The following is a 15,463-nucleotide window of genomic DNA, read 5'->3' as shown; positions in this document are numbered from 1 at the left end:
ATATGAAGCCATCTACCAACTCAGATTCTAGACTATAAAACTTATTGGGGAAGTTTCAAAGGTGGGAATAAAGGGTAGCAGAATGTGCCACCCAAAAATATGCCTCTTTGATATAAAGATAATTTTGAGCTGGTTATTTTGAGAAACTGCAGACACAGGAGAAGCTCTAAAAATAAACTAAGAGTTACCCTTTTGTAAGGGGAATTTACACTTATAAAAAAATCTTCATTTATGTAAGGGTGTCTCCCTCTCTGTACCAGGAAGAGAAAAATGACTAAATCTCCAGAAACTCTTACCAATGGAGAAGGCATTTAGATTTAGATTTAGACTTACCCTTGCTTACTGTGCTTTTCCTGGTAACCCCCCATAACTGGCCTTTCTCCCCCTCCCCCAACCAAAAAACCTTTCTTTTGTCTTTAGCTGAAGATGATATTTAAGGGAGTGGCTTTGGCCATCTTGGTGAGGTACTAAGTTTCCCTGGGTATCTTCAAGGTACACGTGACATATACATGTTAATAAACTTCTGTTTGTTTTTCTCTTGTTAATCTGTCTTTTATTACAGGGGGTCTTAGCCAAGAACTCTGAAGGGTAGACAGAAAATTATTTTTCCTCCCCTACAAACCTTAATATATGCACAATTTTGAAGACATTATTTAGGAGGATGGAAGATCTCCGGAGGGAATGCAGAATGCGATAAAACAACCTAACTATCAATATATTACAACCTCACTGAAGGGGATGGGAGGAAAAGGTGCTGACCTAAGTAACTTTGGAAATGGGTGGAGTCTGTAAGACTAAAGTCAAAAGAAACTGTATATAAGCAATATACTCTAGTCTATAAAGTTGTTTCTCATAGGGGTACAGGTCAACAACTTTGATCCCATTGCACACCTATTTGGAAATAAACAATTAAGGGGGCTTCCCTGGTGGTGCAGTGGTTGAGAATCTGCCTGCTAATGCAGGGGACACGGGTTCGAGCCCTGGTCTAGGAGGATCCCACATGCCGTGGAGCAACTAGGCCCGTGAGCCACAACTACTGAACCTGCACGTCTGGAGCGTGTGCTCCGCAACGAGAGGCCGCGATAGTGAGAGGCCCGCGCACCGCGATGAAGAGTGGCCCCCGCTTGCCACAACTAGAGAAAGCCCTCACACAGAAACAAAGACCCAACACAGCAAAAATAAATACATAAATTAACAAAAAAAAAACAATTAAGGAAATAGATGGCAGATGGTGGTAACCAGGTTTCTCACTATTGGACAAAAGGTTACACATAAGCCAAAGGAAGAGGCCAGAATGATCCCTATGGTAATGGATTAGAGTTAGAGACATAAGTATGAACTCATGTTTAGTTCAATATAGATATGAATGGTTACATACAGAAATATTTCTAGATATGTGTATATACCTGGGTTAGTATACTCATATTTCCTTGCTCTGTCAACTGACAGGTCTTAGAAGCAACTACACTTGATTAGCAAGGAGTACTCCCAATGCCCAGATCTTAGTTTCTAGCACCATTCTCCAACAAAAGGAAAAGGGACTCTTCGGAAGAAATAGCTGACTGCAGGGCTAGGGCAGGAAATACATAAGATGATCCTGGAGCACCTTGTAGGGTCTGAAAATAAATAAATACTCAAACACACACACACACACACACAAACTAAAAACGCTCCAAAGGGCCAAAGTTGGAACAATCTGAACAACAAAATAAATAAGGTGATGGTGGATACAAACCAAAGTATAAAAGAAATATTCATGAGTCCATACCATACTGATATAGACAATGACTGAATAAGTAGATAAATGTAGGAAAACAGATATATGTCCCATGTAGAAGAATTCCAAATAATTTAAGCATATACTCTGACTTCAAAGAGGTAGGGGCATGACTCCTCACTCCTTAAGTGTGGACTACAGATAATGACTTCCTTCCAAAGAGCAGAGTAGGGAAAGCTGTAAAAAAGAGTAAGTTTACAGTGGCAAAATCTGACCAAGAAGTGACTAATACTACCAAGTGATGAATGTCAACATCAACAGTGACTCCATGTTGATAGTACGATATGTTGTGATTTTTACCTCTATGGTCTTCCAGGAATATATAACTCAAGTCTAATCATAAGAAAAACATCAAAGAAATCACAGTTGAAGGACATTCTACAAAATAAGCACTTGTTAAAATTGTCAAGATTATCAAAAACAAAGGAAGTCAGTAACAGTAACAGCTAAAAGGAGCCTAAGGAAACAAAACAATTCAGTGTTATGTGCTATCCTAAATGGGATCCTGGAACAGAAAAAGGACATTAGGTAAAAATTAAGGAAATCTGAATAAAATATGGACTTTAGTTAATAATAATATAGCAACATTAGTTAATTGTAACAAGTGTACCATACTAATGTTAGATGTTAATAATAGGGGAAACTGGGTGTGGGGAATACGGGATCTCTCCCTATTATCCTTTTTATTTTTTCTGTAAATGTAAAACTATTCTAAACTAAAATGTTTATAAAAAAAGAGACATTGCCCTTAACTCTGAAAAATTCATGTTCTTGTAAAAAACCAGGAGTGGCAACAAATAGTTATAATGCAGTGTGGTAGAGGTAAACATTTTAGCTGTGCCTCGAAGAAAGAGTAAGAGTCAGCTCTGTGACAACGTGGAAGAAGAAACATTCCACAGGCAGCACACAAGGAGTAAGGATTAAGAGGGAGGATATTTGGAGAAAAACAGTAAAACAGTGTGGCTGAGGCGTACAGAAGAGGGTAGAGGCTACAAACGATGCTGAAACATCTTATGTTTATTTTTTTTAAATGTTTAAAGTATACCAAAAGTGTCAAGCACATTTATTGTTTCTTTCACTGTGGCTTCCCTGGTGGTGCAGTTATTAAGAATCTGCCTGTCAATGCAGGGGACATGGGTTTGAGCCCTGGTCCAGGAAGATCCCACATGCCGCAGAGCAACTAAGCCCGTGTGCTACAACTACTGAGCCTGTGCTCTAGAGCCTGCGAGCCACAACTACTGAACATATGTGCCACAACTACGGAAGCCCACGTGCCTCGAGCCCGTGCTCCGCAACAAGAGAAGCCACCACAATGAGAAGCCCACGCACGACAAAGAAGAGTAGCCCCCGCTTGCCACAACTAGAGAAAGCCCGCGCACAGCAATGAAGACCCAATGCAGACAAAGAGGTATCACCTCATGCTGGTCAGAATGGCCATTTTCAAAAAATCTAGAAACAATAAATACTGGAAAGGGTGTGGTGAAAACAGAACCCTCCTGCACTGTTGCTGGGAATGTAAATTGACACAACCACTATGGAAAACAGTATGGGGATTCCTTAAAAAACTAAAAATAGAACTACCATATGACCCAGCAATCCCACTACTGGGCATATACTCTGAGAAAACCATAATTCAAAAAGAGACATGTACCCCAATGTTCACTGCAGCGCTATTTACAATAGCCAGGACATGGAAACAACCTAAGTGTCCATCAACAGATGAATGGATAAAGAAGATGTGGCACATATATACAATGGAATATTACTCAGCCATAAAAAGAAATGAAATTGAGTTATTTGTAGTGAGGTGGATGGACATAGAGTCTGACATACAGAGTGAAGTAAGTCAGAAAGAGAAAAACAAATACCGTATGCTAACACATATATATGGAATCTAAAAAAAAAAATGGTACTGATGAACCTAGTTGCAGGGCAGGAATAAAGATGTAGACATAGAGAATGGACTTGAGGACACGAGGTGGGAAGGGGAAGCTGGGGCAAAGTGAGAGTAGCATCGACATATATACACTACCGAATATAAAACAGTTGGCTGGTGGGAAGCAGCAGCATAGCACAGGGTAATCAGCTCAGTGCTTTGTGATGACCTAGAGAGGTAGGATAGGGAGAATGGGAGGGAGGCTCAAGAGGGAGGGAATATGGGGACATATGTATGCATATGGCTGATTCACTTTGTTGTACAACAGAAACTAACACACTATTGTGAAGCAATTATACTCCAATAAAGATCTATTAAAAAAATGTTTAAAGTATACCAAAAGTGTCAAGCAGGTTTATTGTTTCTTTCACTGTGATCTGTCTTCCTGAACCACTACTTCAGTTAGTAGACACATACACTTTTTTTTTTTTTTTTTTTTTTGCGGTATGTGGGCCTCTCACTGTTGTGGCCTCTCCCGTTGCGGAGCACAGGCTCCGGACGTGCAGGCTCAGCGGCCATGGCTCACGGACCCAGCCACTCCGCGGCATGTGGGATCTTCCCGGACTGGGGCACGAACCCACGTCCCCTGCATCGGCAGGCGGACTCTCAACCACTGTGCCACCAGGGAAGCCCGACACATATACTTTTAATAAACCAAAGATCTACCATAAAAGCTTACAATATGGCCTGTAAGATGCCACTTTATTTATCCAGAAATTTTCTTTTCTCTTCATGTATTGGACTCTCTTTTGTTTTATTTTAAAGAAACATTGTAACACACTTCAAAATATATATTATCAGCTAAGGCAGATCCACTAAAACTAAATGATATCATGCTTTGCATAAGATTTACATTAAGTATAACATGACCATGATATGCAGAAAAACAAGATACAAAGCAGGGATCAATTATTGCTCAGAGAAAATGCCCACCTTCATTGCTTTACTGAGAGTTTAACTTGGGTTCTAAGAATTGCTCTTTGGCCATAGCCAAAGTAAATAGCTATAGTGTAACACTATTTAAAGCAATGTTATGCATAAATATATCTTGTCAACAGACTTCTTGTTAAAACCTAAAATGCATTTTAATACATATTATTTTTAACTATGGGATATGCAGCTCTATGATTCAACCAAAATTTCATATATAATCAAATTTTGCTTTATACTTTATTTCCCCAAATCAATGTCACAGGTAGAGCTATTTAAATTAGAGGTATTCATAATATTCAACTGAATGTAAACTTTCATTAACTTCCTTTTGGATATCAAGAAATAATTATTCCTCCTTTTTGCATAAAGAAAAGAAGATATTTTTTGGAGAAAATGAATGTACAAAAATATAATAGCCCTGGGTAGCATTTACGAGAAAACAATTCTATTACTGATTGTACAAAATAGCCTCACTTACATGATTTTACCATTTGGGACCCAGTTTCCAGTCTCTAGGAGACTGTTTTCCAATCACCTCTTCTAGACAGTGTTTTAGTAACCTAGCGTTTCTAGAAAGGGGAAAGATGTGCTTACCAAGAATTAGCTCTACACTCCAAAGAATAAAGACTAGAAGTTCATTCTATTTTCTTTACAGAATAGATATTTTTTCATTATTTTCAGTATGTTTTAATTCCTTTGTCTCAGTACCTACTCCTTGAAAAGCTACTTCAGTATAGATTAAGAGCAAAAAAGAAATAATAAAATATTCAACATTTATTGTAAAGAAAACCCAAGTACAGATAGTTATGTTTTTCACTGTTCCATTAAACAGGGAGGTAAAGTGATAAAAGTGTTAATTTTCTATACGAAGACCTATTATACACAACAAAGCTGAAAACAAAACTAGTGCAAATCATACATGTGTACATCATAGGTACGTAATACATGATTAAATGTGTGTTTACTATTCAAGTGTACTATGTATTGCTATTGTCAGTTATTTACTGGGTCTAATATCTATCAAAGGCATTACCAAAGAGCATCTTACTTATTTAACTAAATTTCCTTTCAAGCTGAATAATTACTATCCATCAAATGAATTTCATGAAATCAGATTTTGTTTTTAAGTCAAACTATATCATATCATAATTTCAAGATTTCAAGGTGATTATTGTAAGATGAAGGTGACTACCACAAAACAATTTTCATATACGGGAAAACTATTTTAAGTGAATCAATGAACAAATGGAAATCTCTTTAAAGTATCTGATATCCTTTTCTTACTTTTATATATATGTTTCATAAAAATGATTGTACAGGGACTTCCCTGGTGGTCCAGAGGTTAAGACTGCACACTTCCACTGCAGGGGATGTGGGTTCGATCCCTGGTCAGGGAATTAAGATCCCGCTTGCCATGCAGTAGGACAAAAATTAAAAAAAAAAAAAGAAAAAAAGATTGTACAAAGAATGTCACCAAGAAGAATCTCTCTTAATAAGATGAGAATAATGTCTTCAACTGCCTAAAGTATTGGTCTTGATTCCCCCCCTTTTTTGTGTTGGAACCACTTTGAGAGAAGTATTCAATAACATAAAACAGGGAACGAATACAATATTTAACATGACATCATTTAACATGACAAAACGATGCATATTTGGATATAATTCTATGTTTTGCAAGTTGATTTCATATGTATTAGCTTGCCTCATTCAATTCTTGCAAAAATGCTATGAAATAAACAAGGCAAACTTTACCATCACCATTTTATACACGAGGAAAGTGATATTTTGAAGGTTGTGGTGATTAAAATAAAGTCATGTGACTAGTGAGCTGTAGATTCGTGATTTCAGACAGTGTTCTGAACCTTGTTCTCATGCCCTTCTACCTTAGCAACCAGGTATGGGAATGAGTCCATGCAATGCATCTCACATAATTATTCAATTATTGTATCTGAAATTTTGTTATATTCAAGTTCATGAGAACACGTATATCAGGTTCATAGAGTGATAAATGAAAAGAAAAGTAATTCTTCTAATTTGGAGCAAGACAGGAAGACAGAGGTAGATTTCATATATTCCATTTCAACATTCTAGGAAGTGTTTCCAAAAATTATACCGCTACAAAATATAAGCATAATTTTCTGAAACTGTAAACTCATTATTTCAAGAACTTTCAAAAGCTAACATTTCTATAATCCCCTAAGCCTATTTTCTTTAACCTTTCATATGCATTTCAGGGCAACATGATTTGAAAGCAAGGAGGAATAAATTTCACCTATAGGAATCCACTTAGCATTTGGTTAAGCACTTCCTTCATTGCAAAGATTTGAAAAAAAATCAATATGCAGCACAAAAAATGAAACTTAAAATGTTAGTTTCATTACTTGCAAATGAAATATTGAAGACTGTGCTTACCTGTAACAGTTAGTTCAGTAGTTCTTCTCACAACAAAGCCTCCATATTTTAATTCACACGTATAATTTCCAATGTCGTCTTCTCTGACTTCTCTTATAAGCAGGGTATCTCTTTTGAATACAATACTTGGCCTCCATGTTTTTGTCCTACATTCCTACGTGAAGAAGACAAAATTTTTATAGTACATATAGTAACTTAAAGTATTTAAAATAACTAAACTAAAAGCTTCTAAAGTTAGATTTTAAAAGAGCTAGAGTTGTGAATTAATGCTACAGATTTTCAAAACTTCTCCACATCTCTGGGAAATCAGGTACCTCAATTTGAAAAAAGCACTTTTAGCAAGAGTCACTTTATTAACGTCTAACTTTAGTGTCTCTAAATCATATATGTATTGATTATTAGATATAAGAAAATGACATTTATTAAGATTAATCCTGACATCATTTTTAGAAGCAAATAGTCTGCATTTGATGATTATGAAATTAACTACTTTGATACTGATAATATAAAATATAAAATGAATTTTTTAGTGGAAAGCAGAAAAACTAATTCTATAGAGAAAAATGCTTTAGTTCAGTATTTTAAATCTTTTAAGGCTGCATTTAGAATCTAATTCAATCTTTTCATAGCATATATATTCTACAGTCCCTGGAAGAAAGGGCCATTATTTATATGCAAGGTCTTTATAGTCTCACAGTCTACCAAATTATGGTCTCTGCTTTAAGCTTTGGATTATAATGATGTTGGCTCAGGAGATTTCTGTTTTTGCCAAACAGAAGTCCATTTTCTCTAGCCATATTCGAAATCAGTGGAATGAGTATAAAATAACTTTAAACCTTTTAACACTAGTCAGAGGTAATATTATTTTGTTAAAAATTTACTGCCAGATCAAATTTATGCAGACCATTATTTTGATTATGTGTCTCAATGCCTGTGTATAATTGGAGGACAATTATCTGGTTATTTCAGTCCAAAATATACACTTAATATCCTCATATTAGTTGCATAAACTGTCATAGTTGCATAAATTATACACTAAATGTATGCAATACATATTACCTTGACTATGGAAAAATAATCTGAATTGTTACAAAACTTCTAAATTCCACATATACTGCATCTCCACCCATCACTTCACTAATGATGGTCTTTATAGCGTAAGGTCACAATGACTGGGGAGATGGTGGAAGCATGACTAAAGGACCAATATGAAGCCAGCCATTTAAAAAACTGAGTGTGTGACTCTGTGTGTGTGTGTGTGTGTGTGTGTGTGGCCTCTAATGTTTCAGCAAATTTTGAGATACTATTTGCAAAAAGTGAGAAAAAGTGCATGACTCTTAAGATCAACTTATTGGCAAACAACAAGGAAATTGCATATTTAGAAGCTGAATGTACACATATGAGTATTAGAAAAATATCTGTACTTGAAGATCTTGTGTCAAACGCCCCTAATACCTCTCCCCTTTGAGGAAATCATCAGGGCTTGCTTAGAATCCTCCTGTGGAGGCAAACCACAGAAAATCAGGGTGAGAAATATATAATTAAAAAACTTTAAAAGTAAATAAAGCTCACATGTACAGGAACAGAAATAGTGGGGCTAATATTTAAGGGCTATTTAATACTGTCTAATACAGAAATCCGAGGGAAAAGTAGAAAAATATTTCAACAGTTCCCTTGATGTTCTGAATACTCCATTGCTTACTGTCAAGAATCAAAAGAAAGTCATTCAAAGAAGGGCATTACTAATTTTGGAAAAATCCTTTAAAAATTGTTAAAGATGTACTTCCTGTTTCATTTCTAACAAGTTTTGAATTCGTTATCAGTCCTGAGGGCTCATATTCTGTATACTGACATTTGTGAACCTAGTTACTAAAAGATCCAGCTTCCTAAATTCCTATTTCCAGTTAGTTGGACAAAGCAAAAGTTTACACTAGGTATCTTTAAATCATGGAAAACATATTCCAGACAAATGTTCATAACATCTATATTGTATTTTCTTGGGTATGTTCAATAACAAAAGCATCTTTTAGATATAAATAAGTTGAAGAACATGTTCAAATCTTGAAATTCAGTCAAAGTCAATGATGTGACAGGAAGAACAGCGTCTGATTATTCTGCTTAAGCCTAAAGTTGCTTCTGGTTTTTGAAAAGAAGTTAATCTAACACTGTTTTTATAATCGTATACATTTTCATCGAATTTTTAAAAACATGTATGCTTTCATACAAAAGGGATTAGGATATGCACAAAGATACTTCCATTAAACAGAATATTTCAAAAAAACTAGTACACCATTTTATCACAGAAGCAAGTCAATCCTTTTTCTCCTTGTTTGGGGACATTTTGGACTGCTTATATGAAGAGTTTGAAATGAATGCTTAATGCATTTTAGTTCCTGAAATTATCAACACAGATTATAATAGACTTGATAGGATTATCAGCATAAACTAGATATAAACATTAACATAGTAGCTTATTACAATGTACTAAAAATACAAATATTGACTTGGATTATCAAAGCCCCTGGTTTAAAAACTTATAATGACCAGCACAACTTGCTGTAGTGTCTTAGGAAGGCAGAACTGAACTATATAACACCCATTTAAATGTTTTTATCCAACTTGCCCTAGAATAAGGTACACATTAATCTATTTATAAGTGATAAAATCATTCATAGTCCATACCTTATACCATAGGATTTCAGGTTCTCTGGATGGTAGTAAAAAATCTTCTATGTCACGGCACGAAATTTCCTTGCTTTTGCTAAGTTCAGCTTTATCAAAGTACTTCATCTTGGAATTGTAGCACAGTCCAGTGTCATTTTCACCCACTGTCAGTGAGATGGATACTTTCATACAGTAAGTGGAGTTTCTGTAATGAAGCAGAATAAATATGGTGGCCTGGTGTGAACAAAAAGCAACTGTTGTCAAGGCAGTGTATTTACTTCATTCAAAAAGGGAGAGAGGAAGAGAGGGATAAAAACTCTACTGATAATTAATGTATGGTATCATGGCTTATTCCACAGGGCTCTATCTTGTCACCCAGCTAAACAATGCTTGGTTCTGTTAAACCATTTGTATATTTTTCATATGCTAGAAAAAAATTTTATATTATATAAAAGTTTGGTTTGAAAAACTGTTTAATAGACATTTTTATTTAGATTTTATCTAGGAAAATAAAATAAAGGAAGATTTAGGTCAAGAAACAAGTCAAGCCTGGTCATAATATGCTAAAATTGGTAAATTCATACTCAGCCGTAAAAAAGAATGAAATAATGCCATTTGCAGCGACACGGATGGACCTAGAAATTGTCATACTGAGTGAAGTGAGTCACACAGAGAAAGACAAATATCATATGATATCACATATGCAGAATCTAAAAAAAAAATGGCACAAATGAACTTATTTACAAAACAGAAATAGAGAAAGTCTGGTCGCAGTCAGCTGTGTCTGCGCCGGACCTGAGCTGGGATCTAATACAAAAGAAGCCATCTATGGACTATTGGAGAGGGCTGTGCCTCACCAAAAGATAAAGAAACAGAAGGCTGGAGAGTCTCCACTGCTAGTTTAATGACCCAAGAAAGCAGAATTTTGAGCTGGAAGTTTTCCTAATAGGAACCACCCTTGGGGAGACCCTTAAGATGGCGAAGGAGTAAGAGGCAGAGATCACCTTCCTCCCCACAAATACATCAGAATTACATCTACATGTAGAACAACTCCTAAAGAACACCTACTGAACGCTGGAAGCAAACCTCAGACCTCCCAAAAGGCAAGAAACTCCCCACGTACCTGGGTAGGGCAAAAGAAAAAAGAGACAAAAGAATAGGGATGGGACCTGCACCAGTGGGAGGGAGCTGTGAAGGAGGAAACGTTTCCACACACTAAAAGCCCCTTCGCAGGCAGACACTGTGGGTGGTGGAGGGGGGAAGCTTCGGAGCCACGGAGGAGAGCGCAGCCACAGGGGTGCGGAGGGCAAAGCGGAGAGATTCCGCACAGAGGATCAGTGCCGACCAGCACTCACCAGCCCGAGGGGTTTGTCTGCTGACCCGCGGGAGCGGGCGGGGGCTGGGAGCTGAGGCTCGGGCTTCGGAGGGTCGGATCCCAGGGAGAGGACTGGGGTTGGCTGCGTGCACACAGCCTGAAGGGGCTAGTGCGCCACAGCTAGCCGGGACAGAGTCCGGCAAAAAGTCTGGAGCTGCTGAAGACACAAGAGACTTTTTCTTCCCTCTTTGTTTCCTGGTGCGCGAGGAGAGGGGATTCAGATTCAGAGCACCACTTAAAGGAGCTCCAGAGACAGGCGCGAGCCGTGGCTATCAGCGCGGATCCCAGAGACGGGCATGAGACGCTAAGGCGGCTGCTGCTGCCACCAAGAAGCCTGTGTGCAACCACAGCTCACTCTCCACACCTCCCATCCCGGGAGCCTGTGCAGCCCGCTGCTGCCAGAGTCCCGTGATCCAGGGACAACTTCCCCGGGAGAATACACAGTGCATCTAAGGCTGTTGCAAAGTCACTCATGCTGGCCTCTGCCACCGCAGGCTCGCCCTGCATTCTGTACCTGCACCTCGTGCCCCGCCCCCAGCCTGAGTGAGCCAGAGCTCCCTAATCAGCTGCTCCTTTAACCCCGTCCTGTCTGGACGGGAACACACGCCCTCAGGCGACCTACACGCAGAGGCGGGGCTAAATCCAAAACTGAACCACAGAAACTGTGCGAACAAAGAAGAGAAAGGGAAATCTCTCCCAGCAGCCTCAGGAGCAGTGGATTAAATCTCCACAATCAACTTGATGTACCCTGCATCTGTGGAATACCTGAATAGACAACGAATCATCCCAAATTGAGGCAGTGGACTTTGGGAGCAACTGTAGACTTGGGGTTTGCTTTCTGCATCTAATTTGTTTCTGGGTTTATGTTTATCTTCGTTTAGTATTTAGAGTTTATTATCATTGGTAGATTTGTTTATTGATTTGGCTGCTCTCTTCCTTTATTTTTATATATAGATATATATACTTACTTCCTTTTTCTCTTTTTGTGAGTGCATATGTGTATGCTTCTTTGTGTGATTTTGTCTGTATAGCTTTGCTTTTACCATTTGTCCTAGGGTTCTGTCTGTCCATACTTTTTTTCTTTTTTTAATTACTTTTTAATTTTTTTATTTTAAATATATATTTTTTAATTTTTTATTTTAATAACTTTATTTTATTTTACTTTTTTCTTTCGTTCCTTTTTTTCTCCCTTTTCTTCTGAGCCATGTGCCTGACAGGGTCTTGGTGCTCCAGCTGGGTGTCAGGCCTGTGCCTCTGAGGTGGGAGAGTTGAGTTCAGGACATTGGTCCACCAGAGACGTCCTGGCTCCACACAATATCAAACAGCAAAAGCTCTCCCAGAGATCTCCATCTCAACACTAAGAACCAGCTCCACTGAACGAAGAGCAAGCTACAGTGCTGGACGTCCTATGCCAAACAACTAGCAAGACAGGAACACAACCCCACCCATTAGCACAGATGCTGCCTAAAATCATAATAAGGTCACAGACACCCCAAAAAACACCACCAGACACAATCCTACCCACCAGAAAGACAAGATCCAGCCTCATCCTCCAAAACACAGTCACTACTCCTCTTTACCAGGAAGCCTACACAACCCACTGAACCAACCTTAGGCACTGGGGGCAGACATCAAAAAAAACCGTGAACTACGAACCTGCAGCCTGTAAAAAGGAGACCCCAAACACAGTAAGTAAAACAAAATGAGAAGACAGAGAAACCCACAGCAGATGAAGGAGCAAGGTAAAAACCGACCAGACTAAACAAATGAAGAGGAAATAGGCAGTCTACCCAAAAAAGAATTCAGAGTAATGATAGTAAATATTAACAAACTCTCGGAAATAGAATGGAGAAAATACAAGAAATGTTTAACAAGGACCTACAAGAACTAAAGACCAAACAATGATGAACAAGACAATAAATGAAATTTAAAATTCTGTAAAAGAACTGAATAGGACAGTAACTGAGGCAAAAGAATGGGTAAGTGACCTGGAAGATAAAATAGTGGAAATAACTACTGCAGAGCAGAATGTAGAAATAAGAATGAAAAGAATCGAGGACAGTCTCAGAGACTTCTGGGACAAAATTAAATATACCAACATTTCAATTATAGGGGTCCCAGAAGAAGAAGAGAAAAAGAAAGGGACTGAGAAAATATTTGAAGAGATTATAATTGAAAACTTCCCTAATATGGTAAAGGAAATAGTCAATCAAGCCCACTGGGAAGCACAGAGAGTCCCGTACAGGATAAATCCAAGGAGAAACATGCCAAGACACATATTAATCACACTATCAAAAATTAAATACAAAGAAAAAGTATTAAAAGCAGCAAGGGAAAAGCAACAAATAACATATAAGGGAATCCCCATAAAGTTAACAGCTGATCTTTCAGCAGAAACTCTGCAAGCCAGAAAAGAGTGTCAGGACATGTTTAAGTGATGAAAGGGAAAAACCTACAAACAAGATTACTCTACCCAGCAAAGATCTCATTCAGATTCAATGAAAAAATTAAAACCTTTACAGACAAGCAAAAGCTAAGAGAATTCAGCACCACCAAACCAGCTTTACAACAAATGCTAAAGGAACTTCTCTAGGCAGGAAACACAAGAGAAGGAAAAGACCTACAATAACAAACCCAAAACAATTAAGAAAATGGTAATAGGAACATACATATCAATAATAACTTAAATGTAAATGGATTAAATGCTTCAACCAAAAGACAGAGACTGGCTGAATGGATACAAAAACAAGACCCATATATATGCTGTCTACAAGAGACCCACTTCAGACCTAGGGACACATACAGACTGAAAGTGAGGGGATCGAAAAAGATATTCCATGCAAATGGAAATTAAAAGAAAGCTGGGGTAGCAATTCTCATATCAGACAAAATAGACTTTAAAACAAAGACTATTAGAAGAGACAAAGAAGGACACTACATAATGATGGGTGGATCAATCCAAGAAGAAGATATAACAATTGTAAATATTTATGCACCCAACATAGGAGCACTTCAATACATAAGGCAAATACTAACACCCATAAAAGGGGAAATTGACACTAACACAATCACAGTAGGGGACTTGAACAGCCCACTTTCACCAACGGACTGATCATCCAAAATGAAAATAAATAAGGAAACACAAGCTTTAAATAATACATTAAACAAGATGAACTTAATTGATATTTATAGAATATTCCATCCAAAAACAACAGAATACACTTTCTTCTCAAGTGCTCATGGAAAATTCTCCAGGATCGATCATATCTTGGGTCACAAATCAAGCCTTGGTAAATTTAAGAAAACTGATATGGTATCAAGTGTCTTTTCCGACCACAACGCTATGAGACTAGATATCAATTACAGGAAAAAACCTGTAAGAAATACAAACACATGGAGGCTAAACAACACACTACTAAATAACCAAGAGATCACTGAAGAAATCAAAAATACCTAGAAACAAATGACAATGAAAATACAATGACCCAAAACTTGTGGGATACAGCAAAAGCAGTTCTAAGAGGGAAGTTTATAGCAATACAATCCTACCTCAAGGAACAAGAAACATCTCAAATAAACAACCTAATCTTACACCTAAAGCAATTAGAGAAAGAAGAACAAAAAACCCCAAAGCTAGCAGAAGGAAAGAAATCATAAAGATCAGATCAGAAATAAATGAAAAAGAAATGAAGGAAACAGTAGCAAAGATCAATAAAACTAAAAGCTGGTTCTTTGAGAAGATAAACAAAATTGATAAACCATTAGCCAGGCTCATCAACAAAAAAAGAGAGAAGACTCAAATCAATAGAAGTAGAAAAGAAAAAGGAGAAGAAACAACTGACACTGTAGAAATATAAAGGATCATGAGAGATTACTACAAGCAACTAAATGCCAGTTAAATGGACAGCCTGGAAGAAACGGACAAATTCTTAGAAAAGCACAACCTTCTGAGACTGAACCAGGAAGAAATAGAAAATATAAACAGACCAATCACAAGCACTGAAATTGAGACTGTGATTAAAAATCTTCCAACAAAAGCCCAGGACCAGATGGCTTCACAGGCGAATTCTATCAAACATTTAGAGAAGAGCTAACACCTATCCTTCTCAAACTCTTCCAAAATATGACAGCGGGAGGATCACTCCCAAACTCATTCTACGAGGCCACCATCACCCTGATACCAAAACCAGACAAAGATGTCACAAAGAAAGATAACTACAGGCCAATATCACTGGCGAACATAGATTCAAAAATCCTCAACAAAACACTAGCAGACAGAATCCAACAGCACATTAAAAGGATCATACACCATGATCAAGAGAGGTTTATCCCAGGAATGCAAGGATTCTTCAATATATGCAAATCA

At 37.5% G+C, this 15,463-nt stretch overlaps 1 protein-coding gene across 1 annotated transcript in view; it reads right to left on the bottom strand.

Annotated features, from left to right (window-relative positions):
* The window catches only part of IL1RAPL1 (interleukin 1 receptor accessory protein like 1), a gene marked incomplete at both ends in the record, with an annotated part of 1,136,662 nt that overhangs the window by 554,311 nt on the left and 566,888 nt on the right, over positions 1–15,463 (bottom strand). The window contains 2 exons of the mRNA XM_082681170.1: positions 7,059–7,212; positions 9,741–9,927. Coding sequence (XP_082537296.1) covers positions 7,059–7,212; positions 9,741–9,927 — 341 coding nt within the window. The remainder of the gene's footprint in view (positions 1–7,058; positions 7,213–9,740; positions 9,928–15,463) is intronic.

Source organism: Grampus griseus, assembly GCF_964374135.1.
Source record: "Grampus griseus genome assembly, chromosome: X".
NCBI classification, from domain to species: Eukaryota; Metazoa; Chordata; class Mammalia; order Artiodactyla; family Delphinidae; genus Grampus; species Grampus griseus.
This window is presented reverse-complemented; position numbering and strand designations above follow the sequence as displayed.